This window comes from Drosophila rhopaloa, unplaced genomic scaffold, assembly GCF_018152115.1.
Source record: "Drosophila rhopaloa isolate 14029-0021.01 unplaced genomic scaffold, ASM1815211v1 contig_2, whole genome shotgun sequence".
NCBI classification, from domain to species: Eukaryota; Metazoa; Arthropoda; class Insecta; order Diptera; family Drosophilidae; genus Drosophila; species Drosophila rhopaloa.
The window spans coordinates 8,269,477-8,289,204 of record NW_025335083.1 but is presented as its reverse complement, the minus strand read 5'-3'; the positions used below and the strand labels follow the sequence as shown (position 1 = coordinate 8,289,204).

General features: G+C 40.5%; 2 protein-coding genes across 7 annotated transcripts in view; one reads left to right on the top strand and one right to left on the bottom strand.

Annotated features, from left to right (window-relative positions):
- Positions 1 to 19,728, bottom strand: part of LOC108042861 (neuronal acetylcholine receptor subunit alpha-7) — a 120,873-nt gene that overhangs the window by 51,461 nt on the left and 49,684 nt on the right. The gene's annotated exons all lie outside the window — the stretch shown is intronic.
- On the top strand, positions 3,153 to 6,729 carry LOC123037811 (membrane metallo-endopeptidase-like 1). The gene is made up of 2 exons (XM_044460328.1): positions 3,153 to 5,154; positions 6,611 to 6,729. Exon 1 carries the CDS (start codon positions 3,170 to 3,172, stop codon positions 5,144 to 5,146), a length of 1,977 nt encoding a protein of 658 aa, XP_044316263.1. The 5' UTR covers positions 3,153 to 3,169; the 3' UTR covers positions 5,147 to 5,154; positions 6,611 to 6,729.

Sequence of the window (19,728 nt, the reverse complement as noted above, 5' to 3'; positions counted from 1 at the left end):
CAGCCACCATTCCGTGCCGGGTACCCAAATGGCAACAGGAACATTTGCGCGGCTTGTTGATTGTCGCGACACATTGCCCGAAAACGTGAGCCGACTGCCAGGCAGGAAGTGGCAAAAGCTGCTAAGGAAACAGGAAACCGAATTCGGGGGGTCTGTGCCTTCTACCTCCATAGAAGTAGAGTGAATCACAGAGTCCTAGTCCCCGGAGCTCAGAGGTGGCTGCATTTAAGTATTTCACTTACAGCTTTTATGGCAATTGGCGTGAAAATTGTAAAAATGCATTTTGCTGCCTCATTTTTCTTTCAGATTCTCCTCGCTCCACCACTGCTGTTGTTTTGCCAGTTGACTAAATTGAGTTTCAATTGCCGACACATGGCCAGCCTGCACGTGGGGAATTCTCTCAATTGTTTTCTGTTTTGGGACACGACGGCTGGCTTTGCCATTATTTATGTATGGCCAGCTGCATGGGCCAGGACACGATCTAAATAATTGAGCAAACAGTGCTCTAGTGCTCTATTCCTGGCCATTTGTTGAATCCTTCTCGGTTCGAGCAAATTGCCCGGCTCTAAAATGAGGACAATGACGTCGCCTTGAATGTCTTCGCAAAAGTTCTCTGACAGCCAGAGAACGAGTCAAAATAACGCCTAATTCTATTTAATTAATGGCAATGCCACTTATTCACATATAAGGCATTGCTGAAAGCTCAGAAAACCCGACTAATTCAGAAAACCCGACTAATTCAATTTAACATAGGTATTTATGAAGAATCTTAATGGTATTAGTTTATTAGTGCGAGGAAGAATTGCCCGAAGTCGAAACAACTTGGAAAGCCATTCCTATTTTAATTGCTATTGCAAAGTTTTTAGTGCTATTTAATGTGATTCTAAAGACAATTCACAGAGAAAATATTAACAAACAGTTTACTTAAAGTACAAGGATTTAATTAATATTAACCATTTGGTATTTAACGATTTTTAATATCGAGAAAAAGGACAGCGACTATATTGAGTAGTAAGCAATCTTTCGAGCTACTGAATCACTGGTAGATAAAAACTATTATTATGTCTGAATTTTTGAATTTTCAATAACTTGAACCATATTAAAAATTATTATATAGAACTATATAAGGTATACAATACAGTTGCTAAACTGAATAATATTTCTTATCATGACTTATGTTATTTATTTAAAAACATTCAGATATGACCCAGATTTGAATTTAAACAACCATTTAAAACATTCTTTGAACTGGCTATCGATTGTAGAGAAATTAAATGTTTTTCGTTAAATGTATTTCATATTTTATGAAATGTTAAAAATTTTTCAATAATAATGTTTATAATACATAAATTTGTTTGTGGACTTAAGCGCACTTTACTGCACTGGCTGTGCTTAGAAACGGCTTCTGTTTTGGACCTCCTTGCATGGCAACCCTTACTTCATAACGGCCAACGCTGCGTATGCGCATTTTCCTGGCACATGCACTGGCACATTTATGACACCAAAGCAGACCAAATAAAACAACGGAAGGCCATCAAACAAATGACTGCAAGAAAATGATTAACTCTCCAGAGCACACACAGCGCCAATGCCCCTCGAATTTTCCTATTTTCCTATCGCCCATTTCCCCGCACAGTACCGACACGCACCAGATGCCATCTGGAAAATGGAGGAAATCGGGGGAGGAGGTGTTGGCCAAGCCACGCAACAACTTTTTGCTGTCATTTCGAGTATATTTTTCATTTTTATGACGAAGAGATGAGTATTGTGCACTGGACTGGCCATCCATTCATTCCATCTGGCCAGCCAGCGTGCTGAGTCTGCTCCCATCTGGGAGACAGAGATTAATGAGAGGCCCCGCGTTTTGTTAATTTTGACAACTTCTGCGCTGACTCCGAGTGGCAGTGGTAGTGGCAGTGGCGAGGGCATTGAGTTGTACCCGGCGGCGGATCGGAATGGGGGCGTGGCAGCTAAGCAAAATTTAATTGCCCAACCTCCCAGCTCCCAACTCATTCCAATTATGCTCGACGGCATTCCGCCTTTTGCCACTGTGTTACTGTGGTTCATTAAACTTTTCAGTTTCATTTGTCATCCGAGAAGAGCTGGCTGGAGCATGCCAACAATTGAAATGTATTTGTCAGATAAAACTTTTGTGATGGCCGCGCTTCTAATTTAGTTGCAGATTACTCAAAGGTGGCAAATGACACAAACTTCAAGCGCCATCAAATCTGTCAAAATGTCAGGCGAACGAGTTGCCGCAAGGGATGGATGAATGGGAAAAGCTAAAGCTTTAAAGTGCTAATTGTATCGTAAAAGGTTCTCGGACGCCTTGATTTGGGTTGGAAAGGAAGCAGCTTGGTCTGAGGTAGGCACTTTACCTTACTTTTATATTTCTTTACCCCTCGTGTCTTGGTTACTAACTGGCTCTCCCTTAAATCGATTAGGTTGATTAGTTATTTTCTTTGTTCTTTGCATTTACCGTCTCATTAATATTTTCTTTCACTATTCTAATTTACCCATTTCTTCCATCGGTATTTTATTCGATTTAAATTATTTATATTCTTTTGCTACAATTACACACTTATATTTAAAATAAAAAAACTGAATTTATTAACATAAGATAAGAGGAAGTTACTTATTGTTGTTTTTTCTTTGCTTGATAAGTCGTAATTTAAATTAAATAATTTCAGCGTAACTGCATGGACCCAACTATTTGGAATTTGGTTCTTATATTAATCTCACGATCTAAGAAATAAGAAGAAATTCCTTTGCTACAAGTACACACTTATATTTATTACGCAAGTTCATTTGATAAACTTTTAGCCTAAATTCTTAAACTTATTGAAAGCTTAACCTATAGCTTAACCAAACTATATAAAATAAATTACCTGAATTTATTAACTTAATATTAATAATATTAATTGAAATCAACAAATTCTTGTTGTTTTTCGTACATGCCATTAACTTATATTTTGATTGGTTGATTTGATTGCTAGACTTAGGAGATTGTTGTTTTTTAGTTCTACTAAAAGTGTGACTACGTGTGACTGTGTGCCTACGAAATTGTTATCACCTAAAACAAGCTTGGGCGTCATGGTTGAACCCTAAGCTATCAGTTGGCTATATAATTGTGTGTTTCTGGCGCGGAAGCATCAGTTTTTCGACGACAATGGAGAGAATAGTGTGGACCTGCTGTCTGCTACTTTTGCTTGGCTTTGCGGCTGGATTCAGAACAATTAGATCCGTAAATTCCACCTCCGATGACCGGATCCTAAGCTACATAAAACAGCACATCGACGAAAGTGCCGATCCCTGCGAGGATTTCCAGAACTATGCCACTGGCAAGTTTCTAGAGGTACACCAGAAGGAAGATTGTAATTCCACCCAAGATTCCATCAGGAAAAAATACAATGGTAAGCTGCAGTCTGTGTTCAACCTGCTGAAGGACCGAGTCTTCATCGACGAATTCTCCGTGGAGGAGAAAGTGTGGCGCTACTACAACACCTGTCTCACGGCCCCCAAGAGCACTCGCTCGGCAAGGCACTACTTGGAATTGCTTCCTCCGGGATATAATTTACCCTGGCCGCCACTCGTTCCCCAAGGAAGTCAGTGGCCAAAGCAAGAGTTCCGGTGGCTGGAGACCTTGGCCATCTTGCGACGCTTTGGAGAGGAGAACCCTCTGATCATCTTGGACATACAGCAAAACTTTTGGGAAAGTCATAAATTCTCTTTACGTTTTAACATGCCGCAGCTACTCAAGTTAGATAATGTAACCGAAATCCAGGATCTCTTGATCAGAACCGGAGTGAACTCAAGAAGGGCTGCTCCTCTGGCAAGGAGCATAATACAACTGGACTCTGATGCTCATAACCTGAGCAAAATAGGAGAGCGTTTGGCAGTTACATACATCCTTGAAGACGTTCAGAATCGGACGAATCTACAGCTGGACAAGTACCTGGAGATGGTCTTTGGCCGCTCCTTTGAGCCCAGTACCGAAGTGCTGGTGGACAATATGGAATACCTGGAGGGTATCAACGGGGTCGTAAGCAAGTACGACTCTGAGGTGGTGGCCAGTTACCTGATGATTCAGTTTCTTCGCTTTGTATTTTACTTGGATGACAGTGATTCAGAGAGCGATACCGCCAAATGCGCCGCTGTCGTCTCATCTCAAATGGAGTTGGCCAGCGATCTGCTGTACGAGAACTATTACCTGGGAGAGGGAAAGCTGCAGAAGTACACCAAAGAAGTTCAGCGGATCTTTGAAGCTGTGTCTCAAACTTTTATGGCCAGGTTGGAAAAGAACCGCTTGCACTTGACCGATGGCGAAGTCTCTTATCTGCAGCAGAAACTGCTCGCCATGAGGCTCAAAGTGGGGAAACTGCCCGATAACGCCAACCATCGTCGTTTCGCCACCAAATTCTACGAAGATTTGGAACTGCATCCCTTTGGTGATTTCGCTGAGGCTCGGCTTAACGTCCTCAGGCACAGAACAAGTCAATACCTAGACCAATTGGATTGGGCTGTTCCCAAGGGAACCGATTTCTATCTGCTCACCGGTTACATGCCAGAAAACGATCCCAAGCCAGTCTTCTTCGAATTGCACAACACCATTCTCTTGCCATATGATATGCTGCAGGAGCCATTCTTTTCGCCTGAAACTAGTGACGTGTTCAAAATGAGCCAGCTGGGATTTTCCCTGGCTCGCTCAATGATGGAGAGCTTCTGGCCCTTCGGCCTGCGCTATGACAGCCTTGGAAACCTCGGAGATAATCTTTTGTCTTTCAAGGAGAAGCAAGGCTATATAGATGGTCTCGCATGCCTGAACTTTACTACCCGTTCGAAGGATCTCCTTAAACGTTCGGCCGATGTGGTGAGCCTAGGACTGGTGTACGATACTTTCTTTGGAGACAATTCTAAGTTCAACCAGGATCAGCCCGCATTTACCGAGCTGCCGCTGAAGAAGTTGTTTCTGCTGAGCTTCGCCCAGATGTTCGCGGGCAATCAGGAGTATAAGGATTTCGAGGAAATGGACTCTGACAAGTTGCGCCTCAGTGAGGCATTGAGCAATCTACCAGCTTTTGGGGAAATTTTCAACTGCCCAGACTCAGCGCCTTTGAATCGGCCGAAAAAGTGCGAAATTTGGTAGATATTTTTATACCCTTGCAGAGGGTATTATAATTTTGGTCAAAAGTGTGCAACGCAGTGAAGGAGACATCTCCGACCCTATAAAGTATATATATTCTTGATCAGGATCACCTCCTGAGTTGATATAGCCATGTCCGTCTGTCCGTCTGTCCGTCTGTCCGTCTGTCTGTCCGTCTGTCCGTCTGTCTGTTTCTACGCAAACTAGTCTCTCAGTTTTAAAGCTATCGAATTGAAACTTTGCACACACCCTTCTTTCCTTTGCACGCAGTATATAAGTCGGAACGGCCGGGATCGGCCGACTATATCCTATAGCTGCCATATAACTGAACGATCGGAAATGCCATAACTTTGGTGTTTTTAAAGTTAGGAAGTTGGGATTTTCTATGGGTTTTACATTTGGCCAATCAATTTGACGTACCAAATTTTATAAGGATCGGCCGACTATATAGTATAGCTGCCATATAACTGAACGATCGGAAATGCCACAACTTTGGTGTTTGTAAAGTTAGGAAGTTGGGATTTTCTATGTGTTTTGTATTTGGCCATTCAATTTGACGTACCAAATTTTATAAAGATCGGCCGACTATATCCTATAGCTTCCATATAACTGAACGATTGAAAATGATATAACTTTGGTGTTTTTAAAGTTAGGAAGTTGGGATTTTCTATGGGTTTTATTTTTGGCCAATCAATCCGACCTACCAAACTTCATAAGGATCGACCGACTATATCCTATAGCTGCCATATAACTGATTGATCGGAAATGCCATAACTTTGGTGTTTATACCCGTTACTCGTAGAGTAAAAGGGTATATTGTATTCGTGCAAAAGTATGTAACAGCTAAAAGGAAGCGTTTCCGACCCTATAAAGTATATATATTCTTGATCAGGGTCACTAGCCGAGTCGATATAGCCATGTCCGTCTGTCCGTCTGTCCGTCTGTCCGTCTGTCTGTCCGTCTGTCTGTCTGTCCGTATGAACGCTGAGATCTCGGAAACTATAAAAGCTAGAAGATTGGCATTTTGCATGCAGATTCTAGGAGTTCCTACGCAGCGCAAGTTTGTTTCAAAAAGGTGCCACGCCCCCTTAAACGCCCACAATCGCTTATATACGATTTTAAAAATTTAAATATTTCGGAAAAGTAAAAATGCAGTTTTATTGTGTTTATCAATACCTATCGAAATGTAGAAGAAATTTTTCAAATCGGACCATTCGTTAAAAAGTTATGCGTGATCAAAGTTTCTATCTCCATCTCTCTCGCACTCCCTTTACCTGAGTAACGGGTATCTGATAGTCGGGGCACCCGACTATAGCGTTCTCTCTTGTTTTAAAGTTACGAGGTTGGGATTTTTTATGAGTATTAAGAATGCATCATATGAATAATTTTGGAAAATATAATTTACAGAGTATTCTGCAAGGGTATATCAACTTCGGCTCCGCCCGAAGTTAGCTTTCCTTTCTTGTTTCTTATCAATATTTGTTTCCTATCAAAATAATTTTTAAATAATTTTTTTTAATAAAGCTTTAAATAAATAACATTTCCTCTTTTTTCAAATAAATACTGAAATTCTCATATAGTCACAATACGTGTTCGTTATTTAAAGTATTAAAGGTCAGCCGGGTACTTTTCTATCAATATATGAGACGCCAAAATACTAGCCGATGTAAAGAGTGAACTATGAATTTGTTTTTGAATAGATTATTTGGGCTTGCCGCCCTAATTGTTGCCAACCAAAACATAAACGAATTGAACTTGACATTGTGGTGTCAAATAAGAGCCTTAATAGAAGCGATAATCGCTTTTTGAAAAATAGAACAAGTTGGTGCAGTAATGAGAGGCAGGCGAAATGATTATAATTATATTATTTAGGAATTATTCGAATATAAGCAGCATTTAATCTCGCCTTAAGGCTGGAAAGTGCAATCCCAATTGTTTCAGTTATTTTCCCTTCCCTCTGGTATTTTTACTGGCACTATTATTATCATCCTGCTGGTGCCGTTTAATTTGTTGTTTCTTGCTGTTCGCACCTCATTACCATGGCAATGCCAATTACCAACACTGAAATGCGATTCCGAGTACAGAGTGCAGAGTACGGAGTACGGAGTATACCGGACCCCACGGGAGTATCAGCATATTAACTGGCACTTCTTAATTAAATTGATTCTCGGTCGCTCGAATCACTTTAATTCTCAACCTCAACTTTAACCTCACTCCCTAGCTCTTTCAGTTTTCATTACTTGTACGCTTTTATGGATTTTAATTAAAGTTTATTATGCCCACGTCCTCACATCCGATCACAATGGGAAGCTGGAAGCTTCAAGTGGGTTAACTGGTAAAAAATAAAATAATAGCAGCAGGAGCTGAACCAGAACAGGAATAACTATTGTCCCGGAAATGCAAAGTTGGCGATTTCACCACCCCCGCCATCGCCCAGAGTGACGAGTGCGAAAAGCGCTGCCCAAGTTGAACTTTTGTTAATGAAAATAATGCAATTACTGCCCCGAAATGGGGGTAACTGGGTAAGGATTTGGGAATGGACCGCAATTGCAGCTCATGTGTGAACGTGTTTGTGGTTTAACCCCGCTGACTGCCCCAAGGGAAAAGGGCAGCACTCCAAAAAGAAATAAAAGAGGAACTTTTCAACTTGTCTGCCCGTCTTTCTCGGCTCAACCAATCCATTCTCATTCTGCAGCCCGACGATGTTTGTTTAATGCAATTAAGCGAGGCGGAAGTAATTCTGCTTGAGCTGCCTCCTGACTGACTGGCAGGATAGTTAGGTTTTTCTTTCAACTGCGGTTTTAGCGGGAAAAGTGGTCGATTTCCATGAATCATCGCATAGAAAAATCATTTTATAGCAAAAGGGCACTGATAAAAATGTTGCTTACAATATGAAATAGGTAACATCTAATCTATCAGATATTAATTCGAAAATAACTTTCAAGAAATATGTTCAATAAATTAAGAATTGAAATATAAACATTTATGGTGTACTCGCACACAAAACCGATATGCAGAGTGTACTCTCTAAATTGTTCTCTAATTAATCAAAATTCTTACGAATAACAAAGGTGAGTAAAAGTGACACATATCTGCGGTTATTTGAAGGGCAACTATTTTCTTCAATGGAGAAATAACTCGCAATAAAACATCATTTATTTTAAATTAGTTAAATATTGATCTGATTTTGAGTAGGATTACTTTTAACCTCTTGGCTTTTCAGTCTATAAGAGTTATAGTGGAAAGGCGGAAAAAGTTGAGCCTTTGCCCTTTGCAAACAATTCTTCATTTCTCACTCCTTTATTTATTTAACTGTGCTCAAGTTTTAATTTCTTTTTTTCTTCGGCTCAACATTGTTTCCGCTCTTCAACCCACTAAGCCCACCGCCCACTTGCCTCAAGTTGCTGTTGCGGTTTTGTTGCCACTTCCTTTTGTTTTTTCTTATGGCGGCGCATGTTAAAGTGGAACTGCAGCTGGAGATGAGGCCCCGATTTCCCAGCCCCGCCCGTGGAATTTGATTACCGCCTTCATAATTACTGTCACGCTGTTTCGGTTGCCGCCTGGCTTTGGCCTTTTGCCATGGCCCTCCTTGACATGTGGCAAGCTGCCGGCTCCGGGCCAGATTGCACTTGGTTGCAGCCAAGTGCAAAAAGTTGTCCGCATGGCAAACAAATAAACAAACAAATGGAGCGGAAACGGGAAATGACAGTCGAGAGGCAGTGAAAAAGTAAAGCGTCAACTACGGCCATATGTTAACAAAGTTTATGCAACTTTGTTGCAGCCACCAGCAGTTGCACTTAAAAGCAGAAGCAGGACCTGCCCGAAGGTGGAGATTTCAACTGGGGAGTAGATGGATCCCATTCAGTCCGTAAGCCCTCGATAAACTATGTGATTAACCGACACCTCTTTTGAGGGGCAACATTATACCTTTTCAGGTTATTTTGCCTTCCCTCAACTCATAATTTAAATGGGCAAACCAAGCAATAATCCTTAATTGCTCATTTTGCTTAAGCATCTACTTTAGCCGTCTCCTGGTCGCTCTTGCCATTTAAAATGCCCAGTGCAAACAAAGTTTTCGAGGGGAAAGGCGTGTGAAACTTACTTAGCCCTTACTGCCTTCCTCGTCGGCCAGGTTTTCCATTATGCATGTGCCTGGTACACACAATTTTAGGCCTTTCAGCGGCCACCGCATGTGTATTTACTTTGCCTACATCCAACCGAAGAGGCAGGGCTTGGATGAAAAAGGAGGGAAAACTAAGGACACTGGGGGTGGCAAAGGAGGCACTGCTGCAGGGAAAGGAAACTCTGCACAAAAGACGACAACGATGTCGACGGTCGACGGATGTTCACTTGCGATTCACGTGCAACGTGGCGTATGCAAAATATTTGCATTGATAAACAGCCACGGCGAATACGTGTGTGTATGAGTGTGTGTGTGGGTGTGTGAGTGTGGGTTAGTCGGTGTAAATGTGTGCCTGGAGCTATTACCTTTTCATGGAAATACTCATAGTGGTTACTTGGTGAGTGGAAATTTCTAAACTCAAAACTACAGCTCATCATCGTCATTAAATAAATAATATTAATTAGGTATAGCCTTGGAATAAAACCTACATTCTTGTTGGTTATTGCACAACGAATTAATCTCGCTTAGAAACTGATGATTGAGAAAACAATAAGCACTCTTTAAGAAAAATGAGAATTTTATTTATTAAAGAGTGTAATTTAAGTGCTGTTAGTTTAATTAAGGTTTTCCTTTACATAAACTTAAAGATTGCAATGCTTAATAGTAGGTAAATTATTGATTTCCAGGAATGACATTTATCAATCAATGGCCAATTCAAAGCCCTTACTTGTCATTCAAATATTTCCTCAATTTAAAAGAAACTGCAGTGTTGTAAATCATGTTAAATTTTCTTTAGGTAATAAAAACAACAAAAAAGCACCGACCTTAGACTAAAGATTCCAATGCTCACACCAACGCTTAATTTTATTGCTCTTCAGCACGTTCCATTGACTGGGAAAAATGCAGGCAACCACTGTGCACACCGACACTCAGAAACAGCGAGCAGGTGGACGGAGAGGAACTCACATGCCTCACAGCACTTAAAGTTTTTCATTTAAAGTTTTTGAAAGGTAGTAGTTCTCACCAGCAGTCGCCCCCGACCCCGATACCGCCCCCTCTATGCAAAAGCTTATCGATTGGCATAGCGACACAGGCAGCAAGGACCTCACCGTATGCAACGGAATTTTTATTATATCCTTTCAATGGCAGTTGCCATTGAGCGAGCTCTCAGGCACCCGACCCTGTCCCCAGTTCCCATTCCCAATCCCTTTCCCCCCTGCCCTCACTAAAGGTTAGGGCCAACCACAATTTATTGATTAATATTAACTGCCCTCGACAAGCAGAAATTTGTGCTAATAAAAAGCAAACGCGTCCTTGCCGCAATTGTGGAGAGGGCTGCCAAGGATCTGCTCTTTAATTGCGCAATTGGGCGTTAACTGCCAGATTGACTCATTGACAGACTAAGGAGGAAACCGACGAGAGTGCCAATGCCGGTGGCAATTTTTGTTTTTATCGTAAGTGAGTTTTCCTCGGGGCGCTGGAGACGATGACGGTGATGCACTTCATTGAGCAAAAATGCAAACAGCCAGCGAAAAAGGAATAAACAAGGAACAACAGGATGAACCCAAGCAAGCGATGGAGGTGCACTCAAGCCTGAGCAAACATATTTGGCTCAGTCTATTTGTGTATTCCGAAGACGCAAGAAACAGATATGCCAGAGTCACGGATATTCCTTTTTGAAAAACAAACAGACGTTGCAAATTGACAAGAGCCACAGCACTTGAAACCAATTAACAAAATATTCGATGTACAAAAAGGGACAAACAGCTGCCGCCCAGGAGTTATCTCTAATTTAGAATTTCGTATGTCAATCGATCGAAATTGTAGATATCGAAGACGGCGTTGCTGTGTCGGCACTTTTGACAGCTTTCTGGCTTTTATGGCATCTGGCTAAATGCGTCTTGTTTGCCAACTGTCAGCCAACTCAGCTCAAGCCCCACATGATGTGTTGGATGGGCTTTGGCTTCGAATTTCGACGGAGCGAAGGTGTCCAGCCAACAAGTTGCTTCAATAATAGAAATATTCCTGAGAAAAACAAAAGTTCTAAATAAAATTCAGAACGTCTGTACCGCCAAAATAAGAAAAACGGTGGAAATGTTTTTAAACAGAGAATTTTCAGACCAAAAGCACTAAAACTTTTAATCAAAAATCCACAAAAAATATTTTATATATTCTGGTATTAAATATAATATTTTTTCGAATGTCTAATCCAAAGCAATTCAAGCAGTTTTGTTTAATTTATATACGACTTGAGTTTTTATTAAGTTTCATGGTAATGCACTATTTTGGTTAATTGTATTTTCCCCCAATAACAAGACAAAGTTATGCAAACGGGCGACAAAGAACTCACATTTTTCATGCCACAAAATATATTTTTAATTTGTTCCGCAAAGAAACACAAGATAGGATTGACCCCCATTGCAAGTCTTCTTGTTTTTTGTGCACATGCTCAGCTGCTGCAAGACCAAAAACTCTTCATTTTTCGGAACATGTGGCGGGGGAAAACAATTTAATGATGTTGTAGAACGCTTTGTAGTCCGTCCTCTTGGCGAAGTGTCCGTGTGGAGAGGCGGCAGCTGCACTTAACTGATTTTGAGCTGGTCAACCTCGAGCCACGGCACTCGGACTTAATTATGACAGCAGATGAGGCGGGGGGGTGGAGCGATGGAAAAAATGTGGTATAACTTTCGCCGCTTTGCCTATTTACCCAACTTTGTGGAGCCAACGGCTGACATCTGGCTGGATCTATTGTTGTTGGTCAGTCTTAATTAAACGTAATTAAAAAGTTAGCTATGACACGCATTTGTTAACGTGCTGCAGAAACATTTTCGCCTGCATCGTTTTCACCACTCTCCTTGGCTTTGATGGCCGAAAAGTTTTGGCCAAGTCGAATCCTTTTTGCGCTCTTTTTTATGACTTGTCTGCTTTTGCCCCTTTTACGGTCACTTCGAAGGAAAATTTTTGCGCATAATTAGACAAAGTTTTGAGCTTTCTGCCAGAAAGTTTCGTGGCCGCAAATGTGCGAGAAAAAGTTCTGGGTCGAAGTCATACAAGGGGAGTCCGGCTAACTGATTTTTTCCCTCACAGTAGGTTGGTTGGGCCTTGGTGTTTGCCACATACTAGAAAATGTGCTTTAAATGGGCTAAAAGTAACTAAAACATAAGACAAAAGTACCAATAAAGTGGGAAAGGGAGAAAATTTATGGTTCTGCGGCACCGAGAAAAAAAATGATAAGTGTGGCAAAAGTAATTCAGTGAAAAAATAATGAGTTTTAAGGTTAAAAAAACCATTGAAATCAAGACAAAATCTTCTTAAATCGATACGAATTTAAATAAATAAATAGTCTTAAATCATAACCAATATATTTTTCACTAATAATTGTAATAGTTGTTGCCTGGGATCTAAACAAATATTTCAAATGAAGTGAAAAGTCTTTGTTTCTATATATGAAACACAATTCAAGCCATAAATTAGTTCTTGAATTCTGATCAAGCTTTTCCTCAGTGATGCCTTTTAAAAATGAATTTAAAAAAAGTGGTCTATCTTCCCCATAGCTTCTGTATCATATTGTATATTTGAGTATTTTCATTGTATCTCAATTTGCTCAGGCAGCTCTTAGGAGGATTTCACTCTTAGTTGATTGGGCATTTGGAATTGATCTCTACTTTTATGGCCTTGTTTACTCGCCTCGTCCAGTGTTAGTTTATGGCAAATGAAAATATATAGAGGCGCACATAAACGCATATAGATTTATATGGTTATTCCCCTATCACAATACCGCCATCCACACCTGATTCTCTGCGTAGGGGTTGGAGTTCCGTTTATTGCTTTCATTTTTCTCGATTTCATTTTTGTTATGGCTCGTAAATATTTTATGTTCTCACATTTTTTCGGACCGAGACCGAGTTTCGCACTGGAAGTTGGATTTCTTTTTCAGCTCCTGCCGCCTCAACTGTGCTGATGCTGACTTTGATGCCTTCACTTAGCATCAAGCCAAGTGTCAACACAATTTGGCTTCAACCTTAATTGATGGCCATAATGCACACAACTCTTCCTCTTCTTCCGAAGGCCCCTCGCTTTGACAATGAATTTAATTCACGGCAACATGTTCGTGGGAAAAACTCAGCCAGGCATAGATACATACATACCGCTGTCATTTTTAACACCTTTTCTAGCCCGCCCGCCGTGTCCCGCACTTCAATTACTTTAATGAGATGGGGCCAGGGAACGGGGGAGGGGCAGGTGGCGAGCTGGTTGTAGCGTGCAACATGCCGCAGATGTCTTAAGTGCCTCGGGCGGCAGCTTCGTTGTCGACACTTTGATGGCCCTCGACTGCCAAGGGCTCCCGCCCACACACGCACCCTCATGCACGTAGTAACACACTACACAACAGGCGCGGTTAAGTTAATAGCTCTTAAGATGTCTAGCTCAAAATGCAAATGTCTGATTTTCAGAGGTGCTACTGCTACAACAATAATATTATTTTCATAACATTTGCACAGGATTCATCACATTTAACAAGATATCTCTGAGAGTTAAAAATGCTATGCTATATTTAAATTTTTATTATAGCTTCTATTGTAAATTCTTTGAAGCATAAATTTTTTCTACTACAAACAAGAAGAGAGAGCCGTAGCAATATAGAAAACCTTAGTTTCCATAGGAGCAGAGCAGCCTAGAGTATTTAAGAACGTGAAAAGATTTAAATCTTGACCGTTTTTTAAAATAATCTATTCAAAAATCCATGACATTATTAAATAGACACTACAGAATTTAAAAATATTAAATATTAAATCTTGGCAGTAAAGTACTAAAGAACATTTGAAAAAGTAATTTTACTTGTAAGTTGTTTATTCGCATCAGTCTCGATAAAAACCAAGCGAATATATTTTTTTATGAAAATTGGCTATTATTATTAACATTTAAAAAATATAAAAGACTAACAATAAAAGTTGTAATAATTAGCGTACTACTATTTTGACTTCAACTGTGTATTCTCGACTAAAATTTTGAGTTTCGTTCTTTTCTAAGCCGCACACGTGTTAAGGTATTTTTCGTTTTTTGCTAGTCGTCGACACTTGACGCCTGTTTTGGGTGAAGGTCATTTTAATTTGGTTCGGCGCCTAAGCCCTTTTTTTGAAAAATCGCCTGCAAAAGAGATGGCCTTTAAAGCCTTGCCAAATTGTTTGCCCAAGAAACTAAAACAATCAACCAACAAATGTCAGAGCAATGTCTCTGCCCTTCCCCAAGACTCTTCCCTTTTTTCTCGGCCTAATCCTTTGAAAGGCTGCCGAATGGCAAAGGGAAATGGTAAAGGCAAAATGCGAATCCAAGCTGAAAATGTGTCAAGGTCCGCGGATTTGAATTTAAAAGCGAGCCTTCGCCAACGTCCTTATCCCGGGTTAAGTAAGTGCGCGCCGGAGCCTCCACTTCACCCGTAAAACAGACATAAAACGGGGGAAAGCTAGGGCCAAAAACAGAAAACGGGGCGGTTGAGCCCGCGAATTGCAGCGCGGACGTATTTAATTTTATTCTCAAGTCCCTCTGGGACCCCAGCTGGAAAAAAGGTCAAATGACCAAAATGTTGTTGATGCTGGGACAAGTTCAAAGACCAAGTAGTTAGTGGGTAGGGGTCAAATAACCACTAATATACCCATGGAGCTGGGGGAGTTGCAAATTCACAGCCGAGTAAATCTAAATAATGATTTAGCTCAGCTTTTACATCTGCCAGTACTTCCAATTATAAGGCGAGAAAAAGGAGATTGCTAGCTGAGAACTGTCAGCTTCTTGCCTTGCAACCGCATGAATTTTGATTAGCATTCGCTTGGAGTTTGAAGCCCACATGACGTATGAGCAATGTGCATTCATTTGCAGCTGGATTGCTCATACGCCACGTGGTGATTGCATGTCGGCAAATCACACGTCAACTGGTTGCCCACTCCGGCATTGGCTTCAGTCCAATGGGTTGCTATATTTGGGCTAATTTATGCATTTGTCTCGGGACTACATATATTACACATACGACATGTGGATCACAGAAATACACGCCTTTTCCGTTCCAGGCTGCTCATAAATCCCTCACGTTGGCAACTCTTTGGCCGTCTTATGGTCACTTTATTGCCGTAATAACACATCTTTACTTGGGCCACGTAGTTACATTTAAAAGGGTTGCAATTGCGGTAGTTCTGCCTCGGGCTGTTCATGATTTATGCGTGTGTGTGTGTGCAATAAAATGTCTTGTCAACATTTCATAACTCACTTTGTATGCCTCCCTCCGCAGGATATTCCCTGCTCCCTGCTCCCTCGACTGCCTCTGTTTGTGCATGACCAACACAATGGCGGATGCCCCAGACTGGCTGCACGTGTGTGTGCCAGTGCGATGGTGTGTGTGAATGGCGGTAAAGACACACGCACAACTCGCAGTCGTGTCTGACTGTCTGTTTGCCAGCCTCTTTCTCACTCATTTGTTACTGCAAATGTACGGCGTGTTGTAATAAAGCATTTTTCATATAGTTTCGCTGCCTGCGAGTTTTTACCTCGCTCATCACGATTAAGATAAAGATAATGATGACGGCGACGGTGACGGTGACTTTGTAATGATAAATAGCCAGGGTTTGAGTAGTCAGATCGAATCCGGCGACATGTGTTAATCAAAGACTTTGTCGATATTGGGGGCTTGCTTTCTCATGATTGAAATGAGTATTCAATAGCATAACAAGCCAGAGCCAATTCGATTTTCAATTTAATTCAGTTTCATTCCAGCTGCGGGAAACAGAAATTGATTTTTGGAAACATTTTCATTTCCTTCCGTTGGGCGCATTCAAATTAGCTTCAACTTTGTGTGTTTTCAATTATTTCAAGTACCCAGGGGGCGAGGGAAAACCAGAGACTCGAAGGGAGGAAATCGACACAATTGATTAAATTTTACTGTCGTCAGGAGCGTGCCTTGCTTTGTGCCACGATTTTGGCCATAACTTTTTACCTTTCACCATGTTTTGCTATTTTCCGCTTTTGCTTTCTGTGTCTTGTTTTATTCTTAGCTGCATGTAACTTTACACCGAGCACCATCAAATGGCAATTTTTACGTTTATCTCAAATGACATTTATGTTTCCCCATGGTTACATTTTATATCAAATTGAAATTGCACAAACAAACATTTTTGCCTGTCTCTAAGCATCTCGCTCCCACAATTTCGCTATCTCGTTCGACTCTGTCTTTCATTTTTTGTTTTCATTTAGGGGTTTGAATTCGGAAGGCAGTCTGGCAACGGCAAAGTGAATTTTTAATGGCATTTTGATAAGTGTCTGGGTCAGACCCTCTTTGTCGAGCATCCCAAATAAAAACGGCAAAATTTTTGATTTAAGTTTTCTGAGAGCTCGAAGTAAACAAATGCTATCATTTGAGATGCAACATTTTTGTTTGTTTACCTTGGGATAGAGTCAAATTCATTTACTGAGTCAGCAAGCATGCACAATACTGCAACGATTGCAGAAGAATAATATTGGAGTATTTGAAAATACAGCTGATGTATTTAAACAGCAGGAGGCAGACAAAAAGTTTACAATACATAGTTTGAGATTTTGCATACATAGAAATATTTAAAAACCAACCATGAACTCGAGTTTAGTAAGCAAAGAAAATTCGATTTGACCAAATATAAATCTATTTTATTTAATAGTTGTTTTTAATAAATGTTATTTATGTAACTAATAAAAATTGCTTTACTTTTGAAATTATTTATAATTTATATATTTATAATTTATTATATATCCTTTGGTTAGAGTCAAGTTCGCTTACTGAGTCAGCAAGCATGGACAATACTGCAACGATTGCAGAATGATAACATTAGAGTATTAGAAAATACAGCTGATGTATTTAAACAGCAGCAATAAGTCAATTTTAAATATTTTATTTTTTAAATAAAATACTTAATTTTTTTCAATTGTAACTTATATAATTCAAACTGTTCCAAGAGTACCTAAGCCTTTCGTAGTTTATTTGCTTTGCCAGCTGCATTTAATAGTGCACTCAACACACATGCCAATATCGTTATTTTCATGTATCGCTATCAGAGATTCAGTTGCAATACCCGGCAAACTGCTTTTTTATGCCACTAATAGAATGCAAATAACATTCTAACGGCTTTTGGACGGCCAAAACATAAAAACCCAACCAAAATTGGAAACGTATTTCATTTTTTTAGGGGATTCGATTTAAATGGAATATATATAGATTAAAATAGATATACTGCAAATATCCCTATGGCAGTGCCATATATCATCTGGCATATTTGTACGTTCGAAAATAAATATAACCTAAGGCTGAGTTCGGTCAACAATGCCGCACTGCAAACAATGTCACTTCAAAATGTCACACAAATCAACGGAGCCCACCCCCAAAAGGCGGGATGTGCCATCGATCAAAGCGCATTCGCTTTGGCCCCGAGCCAGAAAAGCATTTGGTGGCGTACGTACGTAAAAATATCATTCAATTGTCAGCACTATAAATGTGTGATCATAAATCATGCAGACACACGCACCCACAGACGGTAGACGGTATGAGGGTTTCGAGGATTGGCGGTTTTTCCCGGGACGCGGGCGGGGAAATAACTAAAAATAATACAAAACAATAAAGCCGAGCGGGGGGAAGTGGGTAAAAAGGTAAAACCGAAAGACGGCTGGCGAAAGCAATAAGAAACCGTAGAGAAGGCAAAAGGGCTAAGGCAAACGAGATGCCTTTGGTCCTTGGCGCCACGGAGGGCGACGCCAGGACCCACTCACACAGACGCACGCACGCCTGCATGCGTATGGGTGTGTGGTGAGTTAATAATTTATATATTTATGCCGCTGAAGCGTAAAACGAAGTTGAAAAACCAAAGCCAAAACCAACAAAGGAATAATACAATAAAAAATACACATAATAAAAGAGCTGCGAATGGTGGATGGAGCAGCGGGAGGCGGAAAAAGCTCAAGAACAATCCCGCCATAAGCCACATCCTCATTCCAACCCTCTTCCACTCGGAAAGCATAAGCATAAGAAATTGGCGACAGCGACCGAATCGAGTTTTCTTTCCACACCTGTACATCAGAATTTTCAATTCAAGTGGTGGCATAAAAACCACAACAGAATGGGGTATAATCTTTCGTTAAATACCAAATTAAGCCTAAATATTCGAAAAACATTTTCACCACACGAGTAAATTGGTATACGAATAAATGCCTTCGGCACGATTTTTAAATTAATGTTAATTTTGTTAAAGCAACATTTACCTGATAAGAAAATGGATTTACCACATTTGAGTTTCTGAACAATTTAAAGTTCTTACATAGGTTACAGACAGAAATTTGTGGATGACATTGAAAAATCGATACTAATTGCTTAGGAAAATTAAATTACATTTTCTTGCACATTTTTAGGATAAAACAAGAAAGGAAAGCTAACTTCGGGCGAAGCCGAAGTTGATATACCCTTGCAGAATGATGTATTCTTAATACTCATAAAAAGTCCCAACTTCCTAACTTTAAAAACACCAAAGTTATGGCATTTCCAATCGTTCAGTTTTATGGTAGCTATAGGATGTAGTCGGCCGATCCTTATGAAATTTGGTAGGTCAGATTGATTGGCCAAAAATAAAACCCATAGAAAATCCCAACTTCCTAACTTTGCAAACACCAAAATTATGGCATTTCCGATCAATCAGTTATATGGCGGCTATAGGATATAGTCGGCCGATCCTTATGAAATTTGGTAGGTCAGACTGATTGGCCAAAAATAAAACCCATAGAAAATCCCAACTTCCTAACTTTAAAAACACCAATGTTATGGCTTTTCCGATCGTTCAGTTATATGGCAGCTATATGATATAGTCGCCCGATCCGGCTCGTTCCGACTTATATACTACCTGCAATAGAAAGACAACTTTTGGGAAAGTTTCAAGAAGATAGCTTTAAAACTGAGGGACTAGTCTGCGTAGAAACGGACGGACGGACGGACAGACGGACGGACAGACGGACGGACAGACGGACGGACAGACAGACATGGCTAGATCGACTCTCCTGGTGATGCTGATCAAGAATATATATACTTTATAGGGTCGGAGATGTCTCCTTCACTGCGTTGCACACTTTTGACCAAAATTATAATACCCTCTGCAAGGGTATAAAGATGGTCAAAATGAATAAAATGGAAATTAAATTTGCTTACACTTTTAAAGCAGGTTATTCTTAGGGGAATTCTGAATCAAATTATTCAGGGTGTGCTCACCACAATTTGTATTCTGCTGCTCGCTGACCTTTTCCCTTTCACGTTGGTTTTGTGGCATTGGGGCAGCTCTGCAGTGGAAAATGTGCAGCACTTGGCCCGAACCCAATGCATAATTAATGTTGACACATGGTGGAGGAGTGCAACGCCAAGGCTAATTTGGCATAGGCGCATGCATTTGGCGTATAAATCACCTTGAAG

What these genes read in the sequence shown, in the direction of transcription:
- LOC123037811 (XM_044460328.1), top strand. Translation starts at nt 3,170, where the DNA reads ATGGAGAGAATAGTGTGGACCTGCTGTCTGCTACTTTTGCTTGGCTTT.